The sequence below is a fragment of the Excalfactoria chinensis genome, chromosome 2 (assembly GCF_039878825.1).
Source record: "Excalfactoria chinensis isolate bCotChi1 chromosome 2, bCotChi1.hap2, whole genome shotgun sequence".
Classification (NCBI taxonomy): domain Eukaryota; kingdom Metazoa; phylum Chordata; class Aves; order Galliformes; family Phasianidae; genus Excalfactoria; species Excalfactoria chinensis.
Window position 1 is genome coordinate 32,236,515 of NC_092826.1, and position 15,810 is coordinate 32,252,324.

General features: G+C 40.5%; 1 protein-coding gene across 1 annotated transcript in view; it reads left to right on the forward strand.

Annotated features, from left to right (window-relative positions):
* The window catches only part of CPA6 (carboxypeptidase A6), a 72,272-nt gene that overhangs the window by 24,045 nt on the left and 32,417 nt on the right, over positions 1–15,810 (forward strand). Inside the window, exon 2 of the mRNA XM_072329692.1 lies at positions 5,034–5,109. Within this exon, the coding sequence (XP_072185793.1) occupies positions 5,034–5,109 (76 nt within the window). The remainder of the gene's footprint in view (positions 1–5,033; positions 5,110–15,810) is intronic.

The window sequence follows — 15,810 nt, forward strand, 5'->3', positions numbered from 1 at the left end:
GAAGGAGGTGATTCTGCCCCTCTACTCTGGGGTTGGAAGACCCATTCTGGAGTACTGCATCCAGTTCTGGAGACCCCAGTACAAGAAGGACATCAAGCTGTTGAAGTGAGTCTACAGGAGGGCCACAAAGATGATCAGAGGGGTGGAGTACCTCCCCTGTGAGAACAGGCTGAGAGAGCTGGGGGTCTTCAGCCTGGAGAAGAGAAGGCTCCACTGGGACATTATAGCAGCCTTCCAGTACCTGAAGGAGCCTACAGGAAAGCTAGGGAGGGACTTTTTATAAAGGCATGTAGTGACGAGATGAGGAGAAATGGCTTTAAACTGGATGAGGGCAGATTTAGACTAGATATCAAGAATAAATTCTTAACTGTGAGAGTGGTGAGACACTGGAACAGGTTGCCCAGTAAGGTTGGGATGCCCCCTCCCTGGAGACATTCAGGGCGAGGTTGGATGGGGCTTTGAGCAACCTGGTCTAGAGGGAGGTGTCCATCATTACCTAAGCAAAATCATTTTCTTTCAAAATTACAGATAAGGTAACTCTTCATTGTAGCGGGAATAACATCAGTTCTCCCGCCTTGTTAACTAAAAGGCAGAAATTATACAGAATGCTACATAAAAAATACAAATGGTGCTCTCTTCTGTTTGGATCAGTGTCTGTTCCAGTACAGAAAACCTTCCAGTTCTGTTCAAGGAGTTTTGTTAAGTGCCCTTCCTACACATTCCTATTTCCAGAGAGAGACCAGCCTTATTTAAGCAATTTATTGTAAGTGTACTAAATCTCTGGTTGAAACACTGCCCCAGTAACAGGCAGATAAAGAAAGTTTGAATATTTTGAAACATTTTGACTAGTATAAGAGTTTAGAGGAGATTAAGTAATGAAGAAATTGATCTTTCATTGCACATGAAAGCTGATGGCTTATTGGGAGTTGTCTAAAGGCTTTCATGATGTAGTATTATCAGATGTATTTTCTGGTGTGTGTGTACTTCCCTCACCTCAGTGAACCAGTTAAGTGCAAAAGCTATGGCAACTTGTTCCCAAGAGCTATAATATTTCCTCTGCCATTGGGAGTAAATGATTGTAAGTGTGGATTTGTTTTCTTTTAGGTTGTTTCTTTTTTTTTCCTATAGGTATTTGATTTATAACATAATTCCTCAAACTGTTTAAAATACTTGTAAATCTTTGTAAACACATTTTAATTGAATTCCTTGGGAAATGAGAGAGCTGATTAAGGTTCACATTAGTCAGGATAATAACAATAAGGATTTTTCTGGAAGGAAATGAGAAATGTACATAAACACAATTCATGCCATGTGACTTCATGAGAGAAATTCCATACACAGCATTGGTAAAGAAGTTGTGTATGTGCTCCAGAATGGCTTCATTGAATCCATCTGGTCTGTTCATAGATAAGAAAAACAATGAAGTAAATAAAAAGATGCAAAGAAATCAACCAAGAATTTTCATTCCCCAGCAATGGCAGAGTGTATCACAGACTCATGTAGCATATTCTGTGTTTCAAAAGGAGCTGCACTATTTTTCACATTGTTCTTAAAAATATAAGAGGATCATGAAGGACATAAAACGCACTGCATGTCAGGGCTAGCCAATGGTTTGTAACCCATTTTGCTCAGGCACTAGGCTGTCCATGGGGACACCACTCTCTGGCTGCTACATTTTGCTCACCCGTCTCATCTGGTCAGTTTAATTTTTAAAGCTCGTGTGCTGCTGCATGTGAATGCTTTCAGTTGTGTTTGTACAAAATTCAAGTCAGCCCTCTAAATCCTAGTCCTTAATGCCATTAGTCTAATTGCTAGTGATAAATTGAAAGCTTATCCTGGTTAATTGAATGTTCTATATTAATTTCTGCAAAATGTATACCATCTTGGTATTTGTTTAGAATTTTAAAAGTAGGCTTTTAAGAAATGATTTAGAGATGGCATGGTTAGAAAAATAATGCTTAAAGCAGCACTCTGCTGACATGCATCTTCAGGCTAGACAATATGAAACAACCGTTCCCAAATGTGTACGTAATCAACTTGATCCTTTCTCCTCGAGAGCCAGACAGGAGCAAGGATAGGAGATGTCACCAGGGATGGTTCTGAGTGTTTGGGATACAGCTGCTATTTATCAGCCACAGCAGTCTATGAACTGATAGAATTTGTTGCTGACTCATAAAAATTGCATAGGCTGCTGGCTGTCTACCTTTAATTCATTGCATATTGCATAGTGCTTAAGGTAAGAATTTGATTTTTCAGTACGAAACCTTGCTAAGAAAGCTTATGGCTATGTTATTTGATTGGGGGGATATCAGGAATAAAGCAGAATCTGGTATTCGTACTTTTTGGAAGAATCTAGAATGATTACCCACCAGCTGTCTAGCCTACATAAGTAGGTGTTTGGTGATAGCCTTCAGGAGTTCACTGGAACTTGTATAACAAAAAACACAACTGCCTCATGGCATTGGCTTAACCATTTTTTTATTAAATACTAACAAGCACCAGTTATGACAAACTGCTTTCTTTGAGCTCTCCAGGAGAAGGGCCAGCCACAGCTTGAGGCATTTCCCAATGACGTGTCAAATGATCAATCAGTCACAGCACCAATGTTTTCCCCTTTAAGGCATGTGTTTCATCACGTGAGAAATGACCAAGCTGCTGAGCTAATCCAAGACAGTTTAGAGTGACATGTATTAATTCAGGACCATACCTAAGTGATATCAGTCCCTTCAACATTCCATTACAGATGCAGAACACATGCTTAGATACTTATTTCATTAGAATCTGTTCCGCATATGCTGGTTGCCTCAATTCTTCCAGAAACTTCCAATGAATCTTTATTAATTACTTCACCTTCACATGTCCTGGGCAATCATCGCTGCTTTTTAATAATTTCCTTCTTAACAGCAATTTAACACTCTTAGAGAAATGAGTAATGGGAAAGTATTACTTTTGTGTGCATTATAAATTAGGAGCATCTATTTTCCTTGAAAACACACAACAGTTTTACGCTCTAAGGAGCATTCTCTTTTTGTGTAAGTTCATATAAGGGAGGTACAACATGTCTCAAAAGCTTAGTAATTTCCCTTAATATTTTTAGAGCTGCCAAATTATAAAAAGGGTCCTTCCAGAAATCTTCCTCCTGAGGCACAGGCCATTTGTCAGGTAAGGTCAACAGCAGCTGAGAACAGTGGACTGAAGTCCATTTCTCTGGCTACCTCAGTATTATTGCACACACATTCTAAATATAGTTCCAACGCTTTCAATTTCAGCTTTAGTGGGTGAACAGTCTTGTTTTTTCTCAGTAATTTTGCACTGGGGACATAATAGAATACTTTTATCTTCTGCCTCAATGATTTTGCCTCACGAGAAGTACTGGAGTCACAATAGAACACTTTTATCTTCTGCCTCAAAACATGCAAGGACATTTTCCTCAGGTTCCCCATACACTGTTTTTAAAAAGTGACTCACTATGGCCTAATAAGCAATGGACATCTTCCAAACTGGGGAAAAGTGAACAGAAGTAGGTCAAAGGCTTCGCTTATGAAGCAGATGGTGAAAAAAGGGGAAGAAGGTGGGCACTCAACCACCGTAGACACCACTGACCATGTCCAAAGAGACATTAGAACATACTATGAGAGACCTTGAAAAAGAATATGTATGCCAATGTACTGTATACATATGTCATAACTGTTCAAATATAGAACTTGAACTCTGAGAGGGAGTGTTTGCTCGTCAAGTTGCCCAGTGTGCATCATGAGGAATAAAGGAGTGCCACTTTCTAACACCACATTGGAGTTAGTTTTCTTCCTGGATTTCAGATCTCATTCTGACAATATTTAATGTTTACTTGCAAATGCCTTAAGAATTCTTGCAACGATGGGGAGTCTTAAAAGAGCTGCAGCCACAAAGGAAGGATCAAGTGTTTGCAGCAGCCTGGGAGCCTTCCTAAGACAAGGAAATAGGTGAAGGCACACTCACTGATGTTGTATGCAGTTAGCCAAGTATCTTCTGAGCAGATTCAGAAGCATCAGGAAGGTAAGAGGCTTCACAGTAAGTTTGAGTAACAAGCTTCCACTCAGTGTCAGGAGGAATTCTACAGCATAAAACTCCCAAGTAAGATAGAAATTGGACTTTAGAAAAAAGTTGAAGAGAACTCTAGCTGGAAGACAGAGCTGTCCAAATAAAGATTGTATGATTTCTTTGGGCTTTGGGGAAAGAAGTTCTGAACACTACAGTGTGAGTTCAAAGTCATAAAAGGTAGGAAAAGAGCAAACTTAGCATTGGCCGTGCAGACTTATTTCAGCCCTTTTTGTATATGAAATTTAATGTTTTAATTGCACAATCACAGCTTGTGTTTCCTGAAGTTACCATGTGCTCTCCAGCTTCCCACAGTTCCATCAGAGAGATGGACAGCTATTGAGTTTCTTGTTCTATGTTTGCAAATTTATGTTCATTATGATCTACTAAAAAAAAAGGGCATAAAATGAGCTGCTATTACCTAGAACCTTCTGAGCATGTATGAATAGCTGTTTACATGACAAGTTTGTGCAAGTATAAGGCAAAAGGTATGTCCGTGATATGAAGGCCACCTATCTTATAAAGTCCCCTCTTTAAAGTATGAGATCACTGTACCCTTCAAAGCCCATTACATTTTCAAACCTACAACAGCAGTGCATCCTGCTGATCTTGCCTTCAGAAAGATGCTTTATGTTTTTGCAAAACAAAAGATAGATAATTCTTGCTCTGAGGCACACTTTCAGTATGGAAGATATCTGCTTGAATGGTTGTTAGAAGCAAGGAATGAAAGTATTTACACGGAAACGGAAGGGCAAGCTAACACTCATGTCTGCAAAGAGCAAAACACTTGCATGGAAGTGCCTAACCCAGGCAGAAAGTTTAGAAGTACAGCTCCAGTTCACCTGGCATTTTCTACTGCCAAGCACAAGTACAGCCACTGACTGAACCTATTTACTGTTGCATTGTGCTGCTGCAAGAATCCTTTAAGCGTCAACTCAGTGTTCTCTTATTGGCAGTGATAAAGTCATTCGTGTTGTTCCTGAGAATGAGAGGGAGACACAGATCCTGAAGGCTGCATTTAACAGGCTTAAGGTGAGTTGGATTATTTTCATCTTCTTTTTCACATTTGCATGGAAAACCATACTGGGTTAAATGCCTTTCATTTGTCATTTTACTTCAAGCTACTTAATTCTCTGGAAAACAGCCTTTTCCCATTAAATTCTTAATTTCTCAATAAAATGGCAAAGGAATCAGATTCATCGTGCCTGATAATTTTAACAGGAAACACTTACTGCCTAAAATAATATATGTGACACACTTGCAAGTTTGCTCTTTTTCCCCCCTCCCACTTCTTGCCAGCATACACAATTGCATGCTTCATTATCCAGCTTAGGATTTAAATTAAAATACTGACTTCAAGATATGAACATATACAGAAGTAAGAAAGTGGCTTTAGTCTGAGGATTCCTCTGGCAGAATGTCCATGGGACTCACTGGCAAGCCAGAAACTTTCTTCCTTGGCCTTTTCTTGAAGATATAAATGAAAAGCATTGTAGTGAGATCCTACCTGGTGCAACACAGCGTAAATGTACTCAGCGTTTCTAGCACAGCTACCAAAGGTACAGGCACTCATTCCACAGCAGTCTGGCTCAGTATCACAGTGGACAAAGGAGATTACCCACAAGCAGGACCCTAAATCCTTGCAACAGCACAGCAAGGGTTGTGCCATGCACATGCACTTAATTTAGGCACCCAGGGGATGGATGAACCTCATTAATAATCTCCAAAACAGAATAACCAAAGCAGAGACAGAGAAGTAGCAATCTGATCACTATGTTGAATTTGTTCCAGGTGTTGACTGTGAGTCCCAGGTTCTGCTGTTCACCTGTGTTAGCTTATGCTCTGCAGGAGGGCAACAGCTGACTTTTCCCCATAACTATGAAGGTAAAGCAGTTTGATGGGCAGCCTCAGAGGTAGCACAGACACAAGCTAAGTAATTCAGCGCAGTGAACTCAAACCTACTTTTGTGTCTGGCTGATAAGGGCTGTACAGACACTCCCAGTGGATTGCTGTGGTAACTTTGGTGGTCCTGGGTTATATAGCTTTGCATCACATCAGCTGTACCAAAATGTTGAGAGCATGAGCAAACACCTCTGCTGTTCACCGCCTTCAACCTCCAGCAAATTATTTGGCAGTCTGCAATGCATCTCATTCTTTCTCTTACTGAAGCTTCATATACATAATTCTGTTCTCACTGGTGCAAAGAGTGAAAGTGCATGTAATTTTATAGTCCAGTAGTTAACACCTGGGATACAAGCCAACCAACTCTCAGTCTGCTTATTGAATTGGAAAAAAATGAAGATGCTAGAGCACTCACACCTTCATTAAGTGTTTCATGATGAAGCTTTCTTGCTACTGGTTCATAAGAAAGTGGACTGAACTACCTTAGGTCCCACACCCCGGGGAAGACTCACAGCAGAGAATATCCAACCAGGTAAGGATTGATGTCACACTAGCTTTAAGTTGGTAGGCTGAGGCTCTCTCTATCACCTCTACATTTCTTATTGACATGTTGGATTATTTCTCCACTTAAGATGGTAAACGTGGATCTCAAGACGTTTAGCTTTCATTCACATTACATGAGGAACCTCAGTGTTTAATGCTATGTATTATAGTGGTTTGCATTGTAATGCCCAAGTCAAAGAATATCATCTTATATTTGTTTCTGCAGAGTTTACTAATGTCTCAGGGAGACTGTGGGCCTGACCCTCAGCTGTGAATGTTACAGTAAAACCCCAAAGAGGATAATCACTTTACTCAAATTAGGAAAAAAGTCTAACCATCAGACCAAGAAATACATGTGGAAGCTGTTTTTTGCATTAATTTCTTCCCTTTGGATTCTGGAACATAAAGAGGGAGCACATATGTTTTTTCCTTTCTCCTCATATTGCAAACCCTGCAAAGCAAAAGGGTTACTCACCTTCCTGCAACTGTTTCTCATTACAGAGCTCCCTTAGGCTCCCAGAAGGAGATTCGTTCACCCAGTTTCAAAGTGGGAGCAGTAGAAACTTGAATAAATAGTTGCATGCTACAACTCTGAGAACAGGATAATAAAATTTTGGCAAAGTACATCAGAATCTGCGTAGTTAATTAGAAAATGATTGATTTTTATGAGGTAGGGAACTAAGGAGGTTGATGGGCAGATATATATATATATATTTAATATAAGACAGTACTGACACCCAGTTTCATGAAAACAGGATGGATTTGGCTGCTATTTAGGTCTTGGGGCTGTCCCATCTGCAACTGCTTGACTGCCTCTCTACATGTGGTAAGAATCACAAATTCATCGGACCACAGAAACGTAGAAAAACTGAGGTTGGAAATGACCTCTGGAGATTGGCTAATCCAAACCCCAGCTCAGACAAGGTCTTATAGAGGACATTAGTCAGAACTGTGTCTGGGTGGCTTTTGAATATCTCTGTGGAAGTGCCAGTGCTCTGTCACCCTCATAGTAACAAGCCCAGCAGCCCCAGCCTTTCCTGGCTCATCCCAGTTTGTTAATCATTTTAGTAGCCCTTCATTGGACTTTCTCCAGAAGCCCCATGTGTTTCTTGTACAGTGGAACCCAGAACTGGATGCAGTATTTCAGGTGAAGCCTCACCAGGGCTAAAGAAAGGGGGAGGATAATCTCTCTTGACCTGCTGACAGGAGGCTGCTTAATGCAGCACTGTGACATGACATGCAGCAAAACAAAGATCACTTCAAACTATGCTGGTAGAGCTAGGACCTGGAAGTCAATCCCTCCAAAAATCTCAGAATAGCACTGCCACCAGAAGACCACACTTCCCAGAATTTCATCACTTACTTCTTGGGATCTTCACAGAGAGGTGTTATTTGTCACATGAAAAAGCAAAAACAACACCCCCTGAGCATAGTGTGCTCCATAACCGCTGGTAATGCATTGGAACAAGCTGCCCAGGGAAGTGATAATGTCACCATCCCTGGAGGTGTTCAAGAAAAGGGTAGATGTGACACTGAGGGACATGGTTAATGAGGGGATGCACTGATGATTGGATTAGAGATCTTAGTGGTCTTTCCAGTGGTTCTATGATTCATTGATTCTATGACCACACTGCTGTGGCTACCAATGGGTTGCTCATTCTTCTTTTCTATAGGCTGGCAAGGGAAAGAGAAGACAATCTCTGCTGTTCCAGGCTTCCTTCTCACTGTGTCTCATAGAAAGAGCTTAGTAATAGACTTGTGGTGCTCTGTATTTATTCCAGCCTGTTCCTTCTGCCTTTAAATTCCACACTTGTAAGACAGAATCACTTGCCTTTGCCTCTGAACATTCTTTCATAACCCAAAGAATTAAAAGAAAATGTCATCTCTGTCAAGTTCAAACAGGCATATCCTTCTAAAGGACTTAATCGTGAAGTCACAGAAAAGTACATTGATTGCCCTATAACAAAGGGGTGTAATTTGGCATCAAGCTGAGAACAAAAGAAATGCAAAGCTACTCCTTCTTAGCATCCACCAATTATGATAAAGGGAAAACAATCGGGAAGAAAATAAATGGGTGCTAGCAAGGGTGATTTATGTATATTTTCCACACACTTATTTTATCTACTCATTTCATAATGACCAGCCTTATGACTGATAATTCCTGAGCAGATTTTGTCATTTTAAGTCTGATCTGACTTCTTTATTTCTGTGATCTGCTAAGCAACAGAGATCTCCCCCACTTCTAGGGGTATTATATTTCTTGGTAGTAATATAAAATGAACCCACTGCTGATAAATTCTCCTAAGAAAAATCCCATGACATAGATCATTTTAAAAATGTATGAAAGCATGTAAAAACTATCTATCTTTTATACCTTAGAATGAACTACCTGTTGTTTGTCTCACCTGATCTGGGGAAAAGAAAGATACAGCAGGGAAGTAAGGAAAGAGGTGGGAATGCCATGCTGCACCCAATCCCATACAAGCCAGCAGGCTGCAGCCTCCACCACTTTTGATGAGAGAATCAGGCACAAAAGGAGTCTTCTCTTAAACATGCATTTGTAGAAACCTACACCAAAGGCTCCTTCAAGGATGGTCTTGGAATTGGCTATATGTCTTAGTGTGTGCACAATATCTTAAAATGCCTTCACTAATTCACTTAGGTAGTAATGACAGACTGCCACTGCATGAGCAACAAAGCTTGCAGCAAAGGCTGGATGGATACTCAAGGGCTTCAATCCACATGAAAATGTCTGATCACAAACAGCACTGCTGTGCTACCAGTATGTGAGCTATAAGGCTGTGTAGTTGGAACAACACAAGTATAGTTGTAAATAGATAGCCAGAGGGTATCTATGGAAAAAACTTACCAACTCTGAGGCCTTCAGTCAAGACGGAGAATGTTGAGGCTCACCACCAAAACTTCACAAAGGAGCAATCTCCAGAAAGAGATGCAACCTTAGTGGTGGTCAGCCCTTAAATGGGATTTAGGAGAGGTGGAGTCAAGCTCTACCCCTTCCAGGAGCATAGCTGAATTATCTTCACCTGTGCTCCCACAGCTGACTCGTTGCTTTCCTCAGATGGTTAATCAGAGGTTCAGGCTGTGATCAACAGTTTCCCTTACACTGGCTAACTCAACTACACTGGCTGGTGTAATCCCTTTAGAGTTTTTAACCATAGCACTTGGAGCTCCTTAGGATAGATATTTGCCCCCCAAAAATGAATAAATAAACAAATAAAATCCATGTAATGCTTAATACAATAAATCCCTTAAACTCGTCTGGAGTAAATAGGCTCTGCTACAGTACAAATGCCATTGTCTGTACTGAATGAGTAATGGATAATGTCATTCCACACATTTAACTTTTGGTTCATGAATTGCCCAAAGGCAAATCACATTAGTCATAATCACTTGCTGAGTAATTTCCACAAATTAGTTTTGGTCTGTAGCTCCACTGCCCACAGTGCTTTGTTATTAATCATTATTATAAATTGATGCCTTCATAGGCTACTTCAATTAACTTGTAGGTGACAAAATGTTGCTTTTTTTCCCCAATGGGTGATCATAGCTCGCAGACCTGAGCTGCCATTAAAAATAGCCAGCCTTTCGGTAGAAAATTTGCCTGCTGTGAGTTCTGTAAAGTTGTTTAAACTTCTTTGAATTCAACAGATTAACTCAAACAAACTCATCCACAGTATCCAAGCAAAAAGGAAGGCTAAATGCACTGGGTCGCGCTGGCTGCCATCCAGCCTGCAAAGCAGCAGGAGGTGGCTCTGACCCATCCACGCTCCCCTTGCAGCCCCACCCTGTGGACAAAGTGCCATCATCTCCTCAGAGCAATTTCTCAGTGAGTTCTTAGAACTCAATCACTGCCACAACTGCAAGTGCTTCCTAAGGCACTATGTGTCAGAACTCATAAGAAACAAAGCAGGTAGGGAGCCTGCCATCGTTTAATGCAGAAGGTCCCAGTTTCTGGTTTTCACCCAGTGATGAAGGCAGCAGCCACTGCTCTGCAGAAGGGCAAGATGCCACCAGTCAGCAGTATCCCTTGTCTCCACTACCTGCCTCTGACAAGATTCTTTCAGTTTCCCTGAGAAAGTAAGAGCTGGGTAACCAGGCTTCCCACTACCAGCACCACTGCACATCCTTGAACGCCTCTCGTGCAGTGCCTGTGTCTGAGACCACTGGGGCAGATAAGATGATGAGTATGGTAGGGATGAATGGTGGTAGAGCTCCTCTTCCAGCTTTCATGTAAGAACATTGCATAGCAGCTTTAGGAGAGGTTTTCAAATGGTTACAATAGACTAAAATGCAACGAAATTATTAACAATTCAAGTGCATACTCATGGAGCTCTTTCTTTCTAATGGTTGATCACTGTCATAGTTCCTGGACTGATGGCTGCTCTGATGCAATAATAGACACTGACCTAAAATCCTAGGCATTCTGCTGCAGTCCTTTTCTGCTATCTCATTTTACTGATATGACACAAAACTTCTGACTCAGAAATTTTCGGGCTCATTCTTCTCATCCTAATCATTTGCAAGTTGTTACAATTGTTAACAAAGAAATATAAATGTTTATGATGAGATGGAGTGACCTGAGTATCACAGAATTGCCCAGTCTCTGTCCTGCAGGGCTCCTCTGGTCTATCCCCTGCCCTTCTGCCTCACATCATCTCCAGTGACTGCCCCTTGTCTCTCCCTCTTTCTTGTTTAGGAGGCAATCTGAGAAGCCTGATGCTGATTTATGAACCCTTTCATGGTTTTAAATCTGTTGGACATGACTGACAGAAACAAATGTCACATTCCAAACTTCTTTGCAAATAAACAGATTTGCTCGGGTTCTCAGAACCATCAGATTTGGTTTATCTGCTCTGGAATTTTCTTTCGTAAGCATTATTTTTGAAGTGCCACTTCATTCAAGCCCCAGCTGATAACTTCTACTCTACCAGAGGTCTATGAGCACATTAAATCACATATGCCTGACTGGAATTGGTGTTGTTTGTATAAATAGCAAAGAAGCCACTGCTCTGTGAACATTCCTGGCACAATAGAGTCAGACTACTCATTCTTCAGTAGGTTTTACAAAAGAAATTCCTGGGTGCAGCCAAGCACTTTCTTCAACGCTGGGAGGAGCCAGCCATGCAGTGGCAGAGTAGCCTTGAAGCTACAGCTCCTTCTGATTGTTTCCTAGCTCTCTAGCAGCTGCTTATCCATTGTAATCCCTGAATTGATCCCGTCATTGCAGTTCAGGGAATCAGAAATATCTTATGGGGAAAAATGATCAGTTGGCTGTAAATCTGATCATTTGCAGCTCCAAATGCAAATGCTGAAAAAGGCTTCAGAGAACAAAAGTCCACCTGAAAATGCAGTGAGAACACAGACTAAATAAAGGCATTCCTGCTCTGCAGAAAGGCAGAATAATTTCAGTAGCCAGGGCTTTGCTCATTTTACTTTGGATATATTACGAACATCTTGTATTTATATGGCCAGATGCTGCAGTTAGTTTTAATCTAACACAAGGCAGTCAGATACACACAGAAAGTTTCAGATACAGATGGACCATCATGGGGTTAAACATCAGTATGTAAGAACAAGGGTCTATAAAACTACTTTCCAGGCTCAGAAGGAAAATACTGTTCCAAGAAAACTTTAGTAGGAGATTGAAGATAAAAGCAGAGAGCCCATATAATGAGTACACGCACATGAGCTCACATACAATACAGGAAGTCTGGACTTTCTGAGGTGGGAAAAATCTGCTTTCCCTTTAACTGGTGAGGAACCCTGAGTCCAAGATCAACAAAGTCATCGCCCAGCTCCCATTGCTTCAGTAGGAGCAGGACCAGACCAGGGCTCATTACTCCAGTTCTCACGCAGTGCAGCAACAACTGCAGAATGAACCAAGCCATTAATAGTTTAATAAGAAATAGCAGGGTTTCTTTGTTTGTTGTTGTTTTTTTTATGAGTCTGCTAAAGAATGTTTCACATCTTTCAAATCTTCTTAGGCCATTGGCATCTGTACTTGGGGGAATGGGCATTCAATTACCAAATAACTGTGCCATGTGTTTTACTCAGTGACTCTCTTGAGGAACAACCAACAAGTTCTTTTCTGCAGTGTAGAGTCCTGGGTAAAATTATATCAGTGTGAGCAGAGCAGCAAGATCATTACTGTGTTATAGTTTCAGAAATACCTGCAAAACTCAAAACCTCAAGCTGTGCATTGTTCCCAGTCTATTACTGCCGGTATTATGGTTGCTGCAATTCAGTGAATCAATCTCGATTTATTATTCTTAGCAGCCTCACTCAAAACCAAATAAATACTGAAAAGTTACAGCCAATTAAATGTCTAGTGTGCTAAATCAGAAACTTAAATTACTTTGCACCAGCAGCCAGGTTTACCCTGTAAGTCCTTCTAGAAAGCATAAAGAAACTCCTACTTTCTTGTTGCATGTAAAGGAAAGCTGAAGGAGATTTGCAGTCAGGACTGTCAGTAATGTTCCTTAATTGGCAAGGGCATGTGAGCATGAAATAATTATTGATCCTGAAAATATCCACAAGGGTGACTACACTTACAGAGGAGTAGTTGGAGTCTTTTCAGGTGAACTAGAGCACAGCTATAACTATCTGCCAATATCAGATTCAACGGGTCTCATTCTCCTTTCATTCATTCTTTACAACTATACCAAAAGAAGTTTAACATGTAATTCTATTGCACATTGTATATGTTCATGTGTATTCACACGTGCATGACTCCATTTTTTATGTGTTATGTGATCAAGCTTTGATAGTAAAACTTCTGACAACATTCGTGAGGCTAGAGCAGATACCACCTCTATTCTCTATTTTCTACTGTTGTATTTCTAACTGAAAATGTGTCTAATGAGTTTCAGCACAATTTAGGGTGTTTATATGCCAATACATAAACATAAAGATGCAAATGCAAAACCTATACATCCTGACAGTATCAATACTTGTATTAGTGACTACAAATTCCCTTTCACAAGAGGATCAGAAATGCAAAGCCAGGTGAGCTGGTGGTGTCATAACAGTAATTGTATTCTGAACCTTACATTTGACAACATTTCTCCAAAGAATCTAGAAGTAGATTCCATCTCCATAGTGACGTTAAGGTCTCCTTTAGCATCTGTTTTGCTGTATATAACTTAAAAAATACAGTAACTGTAATTGCTATGTAATAAAAGTGTAACAAAATTGCTATCTTTATGAGGTACAACAGAAATAAATCATGTAAACACTTTTATCCAAATAGTAGATGTGAATTACGGCAGTTATCCTAGTTAGTTTCAATGACATGCATCAGTCAGCTCTTTTGATCTACACACAATGACAAATCCAGTGAGAGCACCAAGCACTGTCCTTACACACTAAACAAAGGAAGAAACTGGGAAAAACTGAAAAAGAACAACTGGAGGTACTGCCCGAGAAAATGGCTTTAAATGCAAAGCATGAGCTTTTTTTGTATGATACACTACTTCCTATAATACTAAGTTCTGCGGTCTGAAGAAGTTGGGGAGTTCTTTCAGTGACTTAAAGGAAGAAAAGAAATGCAGGATTTATGCAGTGATGTGTTTGAAGGGAAAAGTAAGAAGACTGCTTTATTTTAGGGCTCCTCTTCACTGGCACAGCTAGTTGGAGGGAAACCTGGAATTAGTGTATTAGTGTAGAGCTAGTATAGTGTATAGTGTAGAGCTCCCTGCTCTGGTTTCTGTCTCAGCAGAGCAGTGAAGATTTGTACACTCTTTATGACAGGATTACAGTGAGAAAATATTTGTCTTATTGGAAAATTATTTGCATAATTTTTAATTTTGGAAGAAATTCTGAATTCAGCATCCAAATCTTCTACAAATATTTGTCCCTTTTGCTGGTGTTGACTTTTCATTGTTATGCAGAGCCAAAGATGTGACTAATGGGTTCAGGGCTGCTGCAGTTTGGAAGCTGTCCAGATAAAAGCTAATACATTTACACTGTTCAGCTATCTTTACCACCTCAGGTTAAAAAGAAACTGCCTATAATGAAACCCAAGGAGCACCGTCTTTCCTAAGCATAAAATGAATCCTTGGGACTTTTATCGGATGAGTAATGTTGGAAAAAGGATATGAAGTTAGTAGAGCACTTACTATGTAGTCACAGTTAATAATGTGTTGTATTAGGTGAAATACGGGGATTTGCGTGTCAGCCCCTTCCCCTTTTCTGGAAGGATCGGTGACGTGTACGAGATAGGCGTACACAAAGAGCATAGTTTATATAAGTGTGTGTTCACTGTCACACTGAGTGCAGCAGCAGGTTCCAAGTCTGATCCTGCTGAAAAACCCGACCTGGGCAGGATTGAAACCTGTGACTCTCTAAGGGCAACTCATGACAGATAGGAAAGGTCTTGGAAACAAGACTGTTAGAAGGCCCTACTCAAATGAAATGAGAATATTTAGGGTTGAAGACATACTCTGAAGCACATCTCTTCTTCTCTAGCCTCCAGGTGCCAGGTAAATTTTGATGTTCAAATATTTGGCTGTATGTTCAGACAGTTCAGTAGGCTTTCTGCATCTGCTTGTTTTGGTAGCTGGAGAATCTTCTCAGGACCCAGCAAATCAAATACATGCCTGTTAGCACTAACTGGTACATCATCCAAAATACCATGTAATAGGTAATGCGTAATGTGTGGGGACAACAACATGGTATCAAAGATAGTTCAAGAACAGAAGAACACCATGTGCTAGCCATCTGCTAACACAGAGTTGAAATATGAAGCACTCTTGATGGAGGAATGATGTTGAAAGAAGAGCGATGACTCCAACAGAGCCCTCAGTACCCACTGGGGATGCAGTGATGAGGTCTCCTAAAACTGACAGTAAGTAGAAGATAATTGGATATGCTCGGACCTGACATGCCTGCTCTTCAATCCATCTTGTGTGTGTCTTCTTTTCATGCACGGTCTCCATGCCAAGGACAAGTTGGAAGTTGCAATATAAATAAAATGTCTGTTGGAGAAACGTGTTTCTTGTTATATGCTTTATAGAATAAAAGCAATTGAAGTGGTGCTCTGAGTAGCACAGGTAACATCTCCCAGATGAGCGCTCAACACTTTGTTTACATTGCAAAGTATACAAAGGGAAAATCAGCTGAAAGCAAATTTATCCTAATAGGGAACTGGGTCAAAGAAGAGTGGTTTGCTTTCTAAAAATGGGATGTTTTTGTCTCACTTCCAGGACAATGCTAGTAGTGAAATACTGTTTTCATCACCAGATTCAAGCATGCAACATACTGGTGATT